At 44.7% G+C, this 15,561-nt stretch overlaps 1 protein-coding gene across 2 annotated transcripts in view; it reads right to left on the bottom strand.

Moving 5' to 3' along the window:
* LOC126547065 (beta-catenin-like protein 1) overlaps positions 1-15,561 on the bottom strand; it is a 156,746-nt gene that overhangs the window by 84,359 nt on the left and 56,826 nt on the right. For both annotated transcript variants that reach the window (XM_055062722.1, XM_050194912.2), the window contains exons 8-9: positions 15,177-15,268; positions 634-706 (exon numbers count right to left, since the gene is read on the bottom strand). In XM_055062722.1, coding sequence (XP_054918697.1) covers positions 634-706; positions 15,177-15,268 — 165 coding nt within the window. The remainder of the gene's footprint in view (positions 1-633; positions 707-15,176; positions 15,269-15,561) is intronic.

The raw sequence follows: 15,561 nt of genomic DNA, 5'->3' as shown, positions 1-15,561 counted from the left end.
GGCAACTATATAGAGGTTGTTAAGAAATATAATCGAGAGAATTATCAGCCCTGCAGCTTTACCAAGGTTGCTTCAACAGTGCATACTACTCATTTGCAATCAAATCAGCCGAAGTGAAATTTCATTGTAGTTGACCGAGTGACTTTTATTTGCCAAGACTCTTATCTCCTGTTATCACTAGTTAAAAAAGCATGCCAATTCTAGCATTATTTTGTGGTTTCTAAATGGCCTTATTAGTAATCGCAGCTGGCCAAAGTGCCAGTTCAATGCATGCGCAGTGACCTTGAACTCGGCAACTGAATGTCCGCACAGTAAGAATCACTACAGCAGCTGACAACAGTATGTTGAAGCATTGAAATTACAGAAAAATTAATTAAGTTAAGTTCTAGGATATTGCTTGCCGAACCACAATCTAATTATGAGGCACGAGGTGCAGTAGGCGATTATGAGGTGTAGTGGGGAACTATGGGTTCATTTTGACCACCTGGGCTTCTTTAATGTGCACCTAAATATAAGTACACAAGTGTTTTTACATTTCACTCCCAAGGAATGACAAGGAATGACTCCCAAGGAATGACAGAAAAGAAATTTGGTAAATCAAACTTGAACTGCATAAAAAAACGTTGATCTTACCTTCCTGATTCTGAAGCAAGATGGAGAGAATTTCACTGCAGTAAAGTTTATTGGCATCAAAAGGCATCTTGGCCTGGAAATAGATACCAAAATAATCAGTTTAGTATGCGGGTAACCAAAACAAATCGTGCGCATGTCCACACAATTGCAACCTAATACTCTAGAGGCCCATTCTTTCAAGTTGAAGGGATCAGGACAACTGGTCAAATTAGTCAGTGGCTCAAGTAAAAAGGACAACAAGAGTTTTCGTTATTTATTAAAATATTCTGCAACTCTTAGCAGACATTTGCTCTTAAAGAGTGATTAAGACAACATGCTGGACAGCGTGACAATGTATTGAAGTTAAATAGGGGGTACCAGCGAAACAGAAAGGACGCGCACACAAGGAAAAGGTGTTAGACATGGACGGACACTGGATGTATTGAAGTTCTTTGGTAATGGCCTCATGCAAGAACACCTCTAGACTATAGCATTGCTGATAGTGCAGACATACCATCAAATTTTTCTGGCTCTCATTACTACTGCAGATCATGTTGCCTAATCACTTGTTGTAGTACCAAGGGCTTCTGCTTCACTAAAAACACTCAGAAAATTTTCAGGTGAGAGCATCCATTAGACTCCTAGTGTCATCCAAATAAGTGGAGACATAAGTGCTATTTTTTTTACCTACACTGGCAATATGAGACTAGCTATCCTTGGAAGTCACCATTATTTTTTATCGGCGCAGAGGAATCTGTGCTCACCTACATGAATCCATTTTTTATAGCAGAAGAGTAGAACAAAAACTACACTTTCTACACTGCAGTTTTGATGAGTGTAGGTACCAGACGACAGAAAAAGAGGCATGTGTTGCAAATGTTTGGTGCCGTTTTATCTGCGACTGTTGGTGTTGCTTACACACACACACACACACACACACACACACACGCACACGCACGCACGCACGCACGCGCACGCACGCACACACACACACACACACACACACACACACACACACACACACACACACACACACACACACACACACACACACACACACACACACACACACACACACACACAGGGCGACAACAGTGAAGGTTCGTTTCGGCGACGGCCGGGAAGTGCTGGTGCAACAGTGTATCACAGAGGAAGGTGAGCTTAACTTTTAAGATAAAATTATTTTACTCACGGATGGTGCATATATGGACAAGCTGTTTCAGACTCCACGCTGTGTCATATGCATAGCACATTTTCGCCTGCTACAGATTACCTCCAAGATAAAGGCGTGAGAGCCGCATATGCGCCCCTCAGTCTTCCCTCTCTCATCTTTATCTCTCACCCCTCCCCACACGCACACACACAACACATGCATGTGAGAACAGTGCACATCATGCCACCATCCTCCTTAGCACATGCAGTAGGATCGTATGGCACATCGATTACGGAACATGACAGCAAGAGAGTCTTGCGTTTAGTACTATACCGCTACTCATGTTTTAACACTTATCGCACACATAGACAGGGATAATTGGGCACAACAGAATTACACATGGCAGAGAATGCGTCGATGAGCGATACACTGCGCTAACATCGCACTCAGCAGTTATGAACTCAAAAATTAGGCGGAGTGCACCACGAGATTTTGGAGCCCATGACCTGTTAAATTCACTGTTACCAGCGAAAATGCTGCTCTGCTTTGACAGCCACTTTCTGTCACAAGGCTTGCAATTCAAGAGGTGCATTTGCAAGAAACTGCGTGTAATTAAACCATTTGACCATTTGGGTGCGCAGCAGTTTTTATTTGTTGCCTTGGCATTCTTTTGTGGCAGCAGTAAAATTTCGTTATATTGAAATCGCCTATAAACATTGCAGATCAATATAAATGTTCTATGGACCAGAAGTTATAAATTTAATGATTCGTTGTACTGAAAATTTAATTACATTGAAGTTCGTTATATTGAGGTTTAATTATAGCTTTATTGTACTAGAGATACAAAATTTATATTGGAAATGTCCAGCCTTGATTTCCTCTCAAGTTCCTAACTAGGTGCACAGAAAGCAGCTTAAACATGGAACCAGCACCAAGCGCCGGTGTCATTTGCTCTCACCCATTGAGGGGTTTTTCCAGTTTCGCGGAAGTCGTACAAAACGGAATGCAAGGGCGTTCGTAGTGGCTGTAAAATTTTATAGTCAAACCCTTATAAATATATTCAAGTGACAAGAAAATCCCATAGTTATAACTTATAATTGTTATAACCAGGTCTGGCTCGTCTTTTGTTTTCATGCCACGAAGTTACATCATGGAATACCAACAAGACCGATCTCTAACACTGTTAAGCCGGGTTGCACGAAAAAAGTGGAGGGGCCAAACATCGAACCATTTTAGAAAGAAAAACTGTTGAAGCCACTTATAGCATTACCGTTTTTAACAATACCCAGATGTAACAATGAGCAGCCCTGGCTATACAATGTTCCCATGCCTCATTCTTGGCTATAACAATAACACCTAACTAGTGGGTGTCTGTGTCAAATAAAGGAATAAAAAAATCCTGGGAAAAAAACAAAAACAAAGCGAGCCGCCACACTTGCCTTTGTGCCACGCACCCGATGCAGCAGGACTTCACCATAATGCATTGCCTTTTTACCATCTCCCTTCCATGCCTCCGAAACATGAGTCCGACAGAGCCGATGAGAAAGAGGTGGAAGGGAGATGGGAGAGGGGTGCGAGAAAATGTGACTGTGACGAGAGAGTGCCTTGTAATGTGCACGGCAAAATGACGGGTGTGGTGAAAGTGTGCGGCAAGCAGGGGGGTGTGACAGCTTGCGGCTTCTTTAAACTTTTTTACTGTGCCATTGTTTTTAAAATGACAAGCTAGCCGAGTCCACACTGATCCACCATAGAAAACGGGTCACATAATCTATCTGCACTACTCAAGAAATTCAAGGGTTTTCAAGAGAAAAAAAGAATTACTGGACTTTCAAGAGCTTCAAGGATATGTGCACACCCTGTCAGTTCTAAAGTGCTGTTTGTTTCATTACCCAATTATAATTTGTTCTATATTTCAAACAAAATTCGCACGTAAATGTGATGAACATCACGGTTGTAAGTGTAAGACTGGCTGTACTGATGAGGAATTAGTCAGTTGTTCGAGTGTCATTCAACTGCTAAGCCTAATACCAAAGCAATATTGATTGAATAAATGCTAAATGTGATAACTTTCAGTTGTCTGTGTTATTAAGAATTAAATTTTGTTTGAAATTACGATCAAGCTATGCGAGTCATAATATTTATGACAGTGAACATGCCACCTGTCAATTTATCACACTGTTGGCCCTCTTGGGAGATGAAATCATAGAGATATAAGTTAAACCTCAATATAGCAAACTTATTTACAACAAAATTTTCAATGTAACAAAGTGTTTAACTTTTCTTAACTGCATGTCAATAGAACATCTGTATTTTAAACCTCCATATAACGAAGTATGTTTATCCAAGATTTCAATATAAAGAAATTTTACTGCTGCTACGAATGAAGACCGAGGCAGTAAATGAAAACTACTGCGGGTGCCAGTGGTAAAATGGTTGAATTACATAAGATTGTTTGTGAACACACCTTTTTAATCGTGTGCTATGTGGCAAAGAGTGGCCACCTTCACTGGTCAGTTTTTACAACATATCAAATCTCGATGTACTGTATTTTTCCACCTAGAACCCGCACCCCTAATTTCAACAACCCAGAAAGACAGAAAGAAAAAAGATCTGCATGTATAACCTGCAGACACAACTGCATACAATGCTCAAATCTATGCAAAATTAGTCTCCATTTGGGGATGCATGACTCGTCTACACGTTATCTTCAGCCAGCTGCTCTGTTCCCCCCTTCTTTGGCAACGTTGATAATCTTCAGCTTCTGCTATACTGTATTGACATGAGCAAATCATGATTTGAGCTTGTGGTTTGTGTATCACGTGACCATACGTCAACCGTTCTTGCAGTGCTCCCATGGTCTGTATGATACAGTGGAGCCCAAATCACTGTTGGGATTTTAGGCTCGGTCGCCGTCACCTATGCAAAGGCTGCTCCTTTCTCACAGTCATCCTCTGTAGTGTGAATGCTAGCTGTGAGGTGATCCGATTCATGTCTCGTCACGTGACTGATTCGTCTGCAGTCACATTTGTCGTGTGAATCATATTAAAGGATGGCCGTTCAGTAGAGCTCATAGTGACCCGAGTTCTGGTTTGCCAGCTTTGCATGCAATATTCGCTTCTACTACAGTCGAAACCCGCAATAACAAAGTCACCTGGGAACATGAAAAATATTGCTTTCCTGGGAATTTCATTGGCGCAAGGATGAGACAGAAAAGACAGGGAAATGGCTCGTAAATAAAAAATTCATTGCCAAAAGTCGGTAAGCTTACTTTGACAAGCCTTGTCTTGCAGCCAGTTGACAGCTCTGCCTTCAAACAAAAAACGAACAAATTGCGCCGAAAGCATCTAACACATCTCGCGCGTTTGCCCTCTTCTCTTGATGTTTTGGTCCTTGGTAGTCCTGGGCACCGTCAGCTTTGCACACATTACTTATGGTGGCCTCATCAGTCATCTCCTCGTGCACAACGTCTTCATCCGCGTAAACGAATTCGTCGATGCTGAGACCACCTGGAAGTTAGTTTTCCATGGCACAAAGTTCATGACATGCGTTGGTAAATAATGGCAGCACTGTTATAGGATGCTTGTCTGGGCTAATCTTCCGCCAGTGCCGTTGGATCTGCGCATGATGCCTGCCAAGTGGCAATGAAACCAGTGTGCTTAGAGCAATTTGCAATCACAGCTGGACACGTCGCAACCCATGCGGTGGTCACCACCTCAAGTGCCATGAACAACTCTACGTCAGTGGGGCACTTGACCTAGAGGTTCAGCAGCAGATGCTGAATCAGCCACTCTCTGTAGGCGCACTTGATGCTGCAAATGACGCATTGTTTGAGCGGCTGCAGCATCGAAGTGCAGTTTGGTGGAAAAAAAAACCAAGCACACATTTCCAAGCTTCACCTCACCAACATGACGGGTGCTGCAATTATTTAAAAAAAAAGGCACACCGTAAATATTGCATACAGCAAACTGCACACTATTCCAAACTCATCGGCGATCTCCAGCTTCTTCCTGCCCTTTTCAAACTAGGCAATAATTGCAGCCTTATCTTGCAGCATAAAAATTTTCAGCTTTTTGGCTGGAGGAGGCATCTTGGTAGGCTGGCAAAGCAGATGGTTCGATTGCCACACACACGCACAGCTGATGCACCCTAGCACCAAGTGCAAACACCATCACATGCACAGTACACAAAGCCTCAATGGTGTCTTTACGTGTGGATGTGGATTTGGTTGATCAGTGGTTATGGATCAGCAAGCCATGCAGGAGGTTCTGCTCTGCATTGGCCCATGCTGTGATGGCACACAGGATTTAAATGTGCCCGCTGGAAGGCCGTGTCCACTTTATTTTGTTTCTTTCCTTTTTTTTTACATTTTCAGTCACAAAACTGTGCAATACCTACCCATTGCAAAGGATAAACCATGTTCATCATCATTATAATGTCGCCTGGTGCCAGGTGCAACTGCTCCACTGTTGTTCTTTTTTTTTTTTAAACAAAAATGGTGGTGGCTGCGAAAGCACGCTGTGGTTGTAGTTTATGCGTTTTAAGGGCATAAACAATGAGTAGTTTTGAGCAGTTTTTGGACACTGTTTAGCGTTCTGTGAGTAGATAATATGCGGACTGCCATTTCAGAAAATTTGGTTAATGCGGGACTGCTGTCAAAAAAGTTTTGTTGTCGCGAAGTAAGAAAAGCATTCACACCAACGGGTGTATCACCAGGGATTCGAAAATATTTCGTTGCAAGGAAAATTTCGTTACATTGGGATTTCATTATTGTGGGTTTTGAGTGTAAACGCGAAATGGCAAACCATAAAGAGGAGGAGAATGGGCGACCATGAAGGAAAGAACAAGGGAGCTTCAACACGCATGTGTGGGGAGAAGGTGTGGTTCCCTAGGAGACTATGGAACCTTGAATGGTGGAGAACCTTGCCTTAATGTGTGGCTTGCAGTGCTGTGAAGCCACACCTTAAGGCGAAATTCACATGTAACTTGCAAGTTCACTTAACTGTTAAAATTTTAACATTTTTGGTGCGGGTTATAAGTGCGAAAATGCACTAACCAAGCTGTTATTCCAGCGAAAACTTTCGTTAAATCATGAATTTCCTGGATTCGAGGTTTTAAAGTTGCAGCAAGAAAAATAATTTCATAAATTTTCGGAACATTCCTGGTGGATAGTGTTTTGTCAGTAAGCCCTTCCAAACAAATTGCAAGAAGGTTAGGCCATAATAGTGTGGTTATGAGCACCAGCACATGCGCTGTAGACTGCACCAACAGCAGTGCATCGGCATGGCTCACAGCACCCGAAATTTGCATGTGCTGCGTTGCACGGTGCCGTAAATTTTGGACACTATTGCTGACTACACTTAGCTTCCGCAGCCCTCATCAGATGGAGCTCACAAATTAAAAACAAAAGTATAAGAAGATGCAGATATTCACCCTGAAATAAAAATGTCATTATGTAACTGTTTTGTAAGAAAGGCAGATCATTTATGGCAATAGCAAAGAGACAACTACATGAAGTGAGGTGTGTAGTTGATTCTTTGGTTTATCGGTATCATGCACGCTCAGGCAAACGAACAGATCTCACTCCATGACCTTGAACATGTGGGGAGCACACGCGCCCATCTTCCCCCGCGCCGTCGCGTCGAGAGCCGGCATAGACGGGGGAGAGGCGCACTATGCTCTCTCCCGATTCTCCCTCACTCTCGCGACGCGCGCGCGCGCCCTTCCTCCCCGACTTGCCGGCAGGTAGCTGACGGGCGAGGAGGACATTCCCCTCGCCCAGGTAAAAAGGTACAAAACAGCGCGCGACCGGGGGAGACCCTCTCTCTCTGAGGCCGGACCCATAACCTGCCGGACTGGAGTACCTGCCGCAACCCGTGAGTGACCACGTTGCCTGACTATCCCGGGCAACGAGGCCAGCCTATTTATTACTATTACAGAGAGGACGTCCCTCTGCCAGTGTTCTTTATTGCCGGTAGCAATAAACGTTCTTACAGTTGACGCCGCTGGTTGCCTTATTCGTTCGAACCCGACGTAGCCGCGATTCCCGCGCTACGGGTTGGGGAGTAACACAAAGCGACTGCGTGGGGCTAGATCCGAAGCTCGCCTTCAGCCCTAGCCACACGCAGAGTGGAACCCCCCCCATTTGAATCGGGAGAGGGCATAGTGCGCCTCTCCCCCGTCTATGCCGGCTCTCGACGCGACGGCGCGGGGGAAGATGGGCGCGTGTGCTCCCCACAAACACTAGCTGTCACAAGGTGAGTCAACATTCTGCACCGTGTCTCAGAAATTTGAGGTTAAATGTCCGCCAACACTAGATGCACGGGAACACAATGCGCATTAAGGCACCAAACATTTTGGCTCACGCTTTGCACTTGCCACAGGTTACCTCCAAAATACGGTGTGTGGCCCATGCATGGACAACCATGCGCAGCCATGGCAAGGGTAGAGGAGGAGATGTGCGTGCTAGAGGAGAGGGCAGATGCAGGAGCACGTCTCCTCCCATCCCCCTACCCTCCCCTAGTGCATGCTTGATCATGTTACTGGGTATTCACCCACTCCCCACCCCCCTTGTGCTGTGGACTAGTCAGCTCTCGTGCATGTCGAAGCGCTCCGGACTGCCGTGCGCATCACAGAGGTTTCGCAAGTTGTTTGGTGCAGCGGTGTTTCCTGCATACCGCATCCTAGCATGAGTTTCTATGGCGTTTTTGCTGCTCAAACTTTTCATGCAGAAAGATACTTGCAATTAGGTTAGGTCAACATTTTTATAGTTCTTTTCTAATTTTATCAGCTATACAGACACCAAGTACATGCTTGAAAAAGCTGAAAACTTTGTTAAATCGAAACAATGTCACGAAATTACTTGGCCAAATTATGAAAAAAGAAAAAAAAAGGAATATATGGTTTTCAATAGAATTAAAGTTGGGAAATAAAAATAGTTTGTCACATTGTGAATTTGCTAAATTTACCATATAAACCAGCATATATTATGAAGTTTTCTTTCTATTATTAGAGTCTCAAATTTCCGCCTCGTACTATATGTGAATCCGAACGAAAATTTCAGTCAGAAATTTGGGCTAGAAGTTTTGGTTTCGTTATTGCTGCATGCCTAGGGCTTGGCTTCCTTATTGCTGTGTGGCTACGGCTTGGTTTCGTTATTGCTGCGTGACTACAGCATCGTTTCTTTATTGTTGAGTACGCACCTTGGCAGCACATGTGCAAACCATGCTTTGCCAAGTGCATCTTCTTTATTCTGCATTGAAGGACCAAGATGTCTGGACCACGAAAACAGTACTTGGCTGCTTTCAAGAGAAAGGACATTTTAGCCGCACAGGATATTGGCAACAGTGCGACCAGGAGGCAGTTTGGTGTCAACGAGGGAAGCATTCACGGATGGCGTCGATAGAAGGAAGCCCTTTTTGAGTGCAGTGGAACGCGAAGAAGCTTTTGCGGCCCGAAGAGTGGGACATTCCTGGAAATCGAACTCGCCCTGACGGAGTTCGTACGCCAACAGCGAGCCGCGCATCTAGCTGCGAGCATGGAGCTTATGCAGGCAAAAGCTAAGGAGCTTGCAAGACAGAAAGGGCCACAGAGCTCCACCTTCAAAGCGAGCAAGCACTAGATTTATCGCTACATGTGCCGTGCTGGTTTTTCCTTACGCCGCTGAACTTCAATTCCAGAAAAGCTGCCCGAATCGTTCAAAGAGCTGCGTGTGGCTTTCCAGCGCCACGTTATTTCACTGCGCAAGACCAAGAACTTCCAGCTAGAGCAAATCGGCAATGCTGACCAAATGGCGGTTTATCTGGACATGCCATCTCCCCTCACCGTGCACAAAAAGGGCTCTAAACAAGTTTATGTCCCGTCCACTGGGAACGAGAAAATGCGAGTTACCGTCATGCTGTCGTGGACGGCAGACGGTCGCAAGCTTCTGCCCTATGTCGTCTTCAAGCGCAAGACAGTGCCTAACGGTGAGGAGCTGCCACAAAATGTGGTCGTGAGATGCCATGAGAAAGGCTGGATGAACGAGAATCTTGTGCTCGACTGAATAAAGACCGTCTGGTGTAGGTAGCCCGGCGTACTGTTGTCGTTCCCGTGCATCCTCGTGCTGGGCGCATTTCGTTGCCATTTGGCCGACTCAGTGAAGAGGCTGTTGCGTGAATCAGGCACTGAACTCGACGTTATCCCGGTTGGGATGACGTCTCAGCTGCAGCCTTTAGATGTTTGCATGAACAAGCCGTTCAATGATGTGGCCAAGCGGTGTTACGCAGATAGGATGCGCCCAGGTGAGCCTGCAGTGACATCGACCGGGCAGCTGAAGCGGGCTTCGCTAGCCGCGCTATGCAAGTGGATTGTGGACGCATGGGCCAGCATACCTGAGGACCTTGTGCGTCGCGCATTCAAGAAGTGCGGCATCTCGAACGTGCTTGATGGCACAGAGGATGACTACCTCTGGGAAGATATGTTTGACAAAGAACTATCCGAAGAGAGCGCAGCTGAGGAAGACAGTGATTGAAGTGCAGAGTGCTATTTAAATAAATGTTTTCCTCGAGTTTTCCTAACTCGTATTATACGCGGATAAAACTTTCTTTTTTCAATTTCCCGTCCCAAAAATTTCACCTCGTACTATATGCCGATTCATATTATACGTTGCTTTTTACGGTATGTTATCATTCTCTTTCTGAATCTCTATTGCATTGCATGTTTGCTGTTTGCGCTACCTTTACTTCCAGTGGCAATATTCACTAACTGTCATTCTCGCTTTATTTTAGGATCCAAATGCTGAGGAAGTTGTACAAAAATGCGGGCCATCGTTGCATCTATATGCAAGAGCACCGCTGACATGGAAGAAGTGATGAATGCGGCCTGTCTATATTTGGAATCGCACAACATGAGCAGGTGGAACTCGCAGCTGCGAATGATGGGAAAGCTCGTTACCACTTTCGAGTCATCCAGGCCCGACAGAAACTGCACACGTGCAAGAAGGCTAAACTGTCCAAATATGAACTGAGAATGGCGACAGACTTAATTGAGCTTTTCTCTCCTGTAGAGGAAGCCATGGAGCTGCTGCAGGAAAAGCAGGAGACAGCCAGGCTTTTGCTTCCCGCATTGCAAAACATCAAAGTTTCCCTTGCGGAAATTTTAAGCAAAGGCACATTTCTTTGCAAAGAGGTGGCTAAAGACTTGCAGCGTAGCCTGGAGAAGTGGTTCCCAAGCACTTGTGCAGACACGGTTAAACCCCTGAGTTATTGGAAAGCAAACGCTAGCTGCTTTCCTGCCTCGCAAGGGAAGTTTTCACTGTGAATGCGGCGTCAGCTGACGTGGAATGAATGTTTTCTACGGCATCCCTGATAATGACAGAAAAGCGAAATCGGCTGTCAAGCACCTCTTTCGAGCAGCTAATGTTTGTGAAGTGCAACACATAGGTAGAAGGCAATTGTTTTATCTCACTTTTTTGTTTGTTTTTTAGAACTAACATTTGAAGCAGTTGTCATTTACACTTCGGGTTTTCAAAACTAAACGGTGAAGTGCTTGTTTAGCTCATGACATATTGTTGCAAAATTTCGATGAATAAAATTAAAATAAAGCTTCATTTTGCACCTTCCAGTGTTTACGACCTTTACTGCAGCATTTAAATATCTCGTGGACACCTAAGCAAAAATATGCTATGTCGTTATTTTATCAGTAAAACATTTAAGCTTAAACAATATTAAAACATCACAAGCCATTAAAACATGCTGACCATGCAAATACAGTACTATAGGTAGTGGGATAATTGGGAATTAGTAGGGTGGTTGTACTGCACGAGACAAGTCACCAAGCTACTATCCCTCGACATTGGTAACATGTTTTGTGTATTATTGCAGTACTTAACGTGTCTGATGACATCAGCTTCATGGTGCGTTCATCGGTAACTCAATAAATCTACCAAGATGCCTTTCCTATGTTGAGGAATTGAAGGAATGGAACTGAACTGCCTGGCCATTCCCAGAGTGGGAATGGGATAAGTTTTTCATTCCAATGAATTGAAAGGAATGGAATTGCGGCCAGTTTTAATCTCCTGGAATGGAATTGGAATGGAATGGGGGTGCCCAGTTTGCAACGCTGGTGTCAACCCACGTGTATTTCACCCCTCATCTCAAAAAGCTTTTTGCGCCGACCTCTGGATATCTCGAACTCTCGACTTTGAAAATAATGGAAAAGGCAAGAGGGCAGCATTGCTTGCACTCGATTTTACTCGGTGGCGGTGAGTAATCATGCCGGCACCGCACTCTCTGCTTAACTTTCCCCTTTCTTTCTGTCTACCACGGCTCGTGCACACTTGCTCGCCTGCTCGCTACCATTTCGTTGTGGCCTCGTGCAGCGCTGATGAACTGGGAGTCAAAGTATTGTTTTTTCCCTCTCTCATTTAGGACGCTGTCAAGGATGTACTCATGTGGTCACAGCATATTAATCGTGACCTTGAGCAAGACAATCAACAATTTTGGGCAGGCACGACCAAGTCGACGTGCTGCGGTCGCAAGAAGCCAGCATGCCAACCCACAATGTTCCAGCAAGATTGTTGCTTGATAAGGATGCTCGCTTTATGCTTGCAAGACGGTGAGACATAAATGCCACCTAACTTGTGGGCATCTGTAAAGGCAGAACAGTTACGCTCTTTCACAGCTTAGTTTCGGTTTTTGAAGTGGAGTTATTCTGAACTCTTTACAATGCAGAAAGAAGCAGCGTTAGGTTTTTGGAAGTGTGGAATCAGTTATACTCGGGTAACTGGCTTAAAATATTGCATTATATCAATTGTCTTGATTCTGAGTCTTAGCACAGTGCCAGTAATACCGTTGCCTGTAGACGACGACGTGTCCGGTGCTAATGCACGCGAAAGTGATATGGAACTTTATTGGCGGCATTTTCAAAAGGCTCCATGTAGTTTGTGTGCGGCAAACAGGCTTCTATTTTCATGATATCGCTGAACTCGAAATTTTCCCCCGTTTTTACAGCTTCAGTTTAATAGAGTTTCATTGCATCTAGCCTACCATTATTTTTTGAGCTGTACAATATTTAACCACAACCATCGCTACCTACCCCATAGAACCAATGAACAGCAACTGAAATTTCGTATGTTGTACTGAATCTTGCTCAATTTTTCTGAGATGATGCGCGTGTAGTGAATATAGCACTCAGAGTCATCCAACTCTGTGTGACAATGCAGGTTATGTTGGCAAGTCACAGTGGCAGAGTGGACACGAAAGCTTTGCATGGAATGGCCACCAGAGTGCATTGGACCAGATTTTTTTCCTGCGGTTTTCCGAGCGTGGCACAGCCACCATGAGAGACCTTCATGGATACAGCATCAAACCATGACTAAATTTTTCGACTCTCAAATGACAAAAAAAGAAAAAACCCTACTTTTTTAAATTGAAATTTATGTTTCTGGACTGCCAAATTATTCGGCCTTTTTTTATGGCCCCTTCCACATAAGAAAAATTGGTCGGCAATTGCACTTCTTTGAATTTGAGGTTGAACTGCAGTGTAGCAAAATATCAATCTAACAAGTAAAGAGCCAAACTTAATGACTGCCACATTAAGATTTTACTGTAGTACGTGCAGACTCAGCTGGCAGTGTCTTGTCAAAAACCGTATGCTGTGCTGTGGTACACCACTGGTGGCAAACTTGCTTGTGCACTTATATTATAAAAGGTACAATGGAAAAACCTTGTGCATCGCTACAAGCTCTCAACTGAACTTGCGGACTCCCAGTCACACAAGCTGGTAGCTCATGAACACCGCACTTCACTGCATTGTGGGAAGCATGCAAATAAATGTGTGTTGGAGAGTACAAAACAGGTGATTAATGAGAAATGCAAGAAAATACTGTAGTGCTCTAATTCAAGACTGAGAAGAGAGTGCATTAACGAGCTTTCCGACTGTTGTAAGAGTATAATGCGATAAAATTGCTTTTTCTCACTGAACAATGTTTTGTCTTTTTTGATTGTGTGATTTTTCATGCACTTTCACAATCCTCTTCAAGGCTGGCAAAATTAGTTGGCTACTATAACTGGGTTCGAATTACAGTAAAACCTCGTTAAACCATACGCACTTAAACAGTATCGTTTTAAATGTAGTAAAGCCAAATCCCCGACTAATGCCCGAACATAATCAAATCCCTGAACATAGTGTGTTTTGTATGTATCGTATCGAGTATGTATCGGTTAACACGTAGGGTTTCCACTTTTCGTTGCGCAAACACGGCAGTGCGTCGTCTACACCGGGCGGCCCGGCAGAACAACAAGCCTCAGAGATCAGCACAACGGCCTCCAAGTGCCCTGTGCGTTAGCGCGTTAAGCCAGATCAACATCAACATCATTTCGGCACCATGCCAGAGAGCGTTATGGCGTCATGGAAAGCGAGAACCCGCGTCATGCCGAAACTCGGATATAAAAGATGCCGGGTGCTTAGCTTAGAAGAAAAATGAGACATCGTTGGTGCTATCGAATGTGACGTGAAAAGTAGGCGCTGGCACGCAACATGGGTCTACTGTTGACTACGGTGTGTGGCATTTGGAATGCGAAAAGTTGCTCGGCAGCGCTGCTGCGACCGCAAAGAGATGTCGTCTACGGGGTTCGACTTTTCGCCATCGTTGCCTCTGTTGTTGCCGAAGTGTCACCTAGCGACAGTGATAAGGACAACACAGAAAGCGACAGCACGGGCGAATCAGGCCCGACAGTGGCAGAAGCTGGCCGTTACGTCAGCCTCATAAATGCAATCGTCGCGACGAGAATAGCACCCCGCAATGAAAAGGTGCCCCGCGACTTCTGCAACACTACTGCGCCTGTGCATGGAGAATTAGTAATGCCAACGAGGAATCTGCCATGCGAGTGTTTGCCGAGAAAGAGGGGGCTGGCTGAAAAGCTGGCTCACAGCTTCAGCAAGCTCGAGGCCTCTGTCGTCACTGCTAAGCTTAGTTTAGCAGTGACAGCAGTAAAACCTCAGCAGTAAAACCTCAGCATCAAACGAAAATAACACGTTTGTCGCATGAAGTAAATAAATACTGCCTGTTTTTTCCCCTTTCATCGCACTCTCTCTGACTCTTGCTGACCTCGAGGCCCAGAAGGGCCTCTTGGACCAAGCTGGGCGGGTCGCGATGGCCACTGGAGTTTTGGAATAGGGACCCACCCTGCACCGCTCCCTTCCGCCATTTTTTTTTTGCCTCATCAATAAATGTTTATTCCTCCTCCTCCTCCTCCACTCTCTCTAAGTTCCATTTTTGGCAGGTAAGTGGGCGATCTCATGCAATTTCGGTTAAGCAGTACTACCGTTTAGTACATACATTTTTCGAGCCCTGGCCAACTACGGTTTAACGAGGTTTCACTGTACTATGAGTCCACTGTACACAACCACGAGGTTTGCAGAGATTACTCACCTTCAGCCGTTTTAATATCCAGGCAAGAAGTCCTTGCTGTGCTGCTTGAATACTCAATTCTGGCCGGAACTCAGCCAAGTTTTCTACAATAGCTGAAATAATGGGCAGGTTTGTAACTGACACTTTTCAGTGTAAGAAAGAAACGCTGCAACAGTCTCAAGCAGAGCAACATGCTCATATTCCTAAAGCAATCCTTTACAATGCCAAACAGATTTCATGTGCCCCTTCTAGTGCACTCAACTATAGTCAAGCCAAAGAAACATACCACAGCTAGAAAATAAAAGCACAACAGCAAAAATGAGCGAAACGAAATGATTGAGTTGCTCTACTGCAATGCTTGTATAAAAGCCAAAGGCCATAGCTTGCGTAACAGTGCTCTCATGGA

Source organism: Dermacentor andersoni, chromosome 1 (assembly GCF_023375885.2).
Source record: "Dermacentor andersoni chromosome 1, qqDerAnde1_hic_scaffold, whole genome shotgun sequence".
NCBI lineage: Eukaryota > Metazoa > Arthropoda > Arachnida > Ixodida > Ixodidae > Dermacentor > Dermacentor andersoni.
Note: the sequence above shows the minus strand (reverse complement) of the source record. Positions and strands in the feature narration are given on the sequence as shown.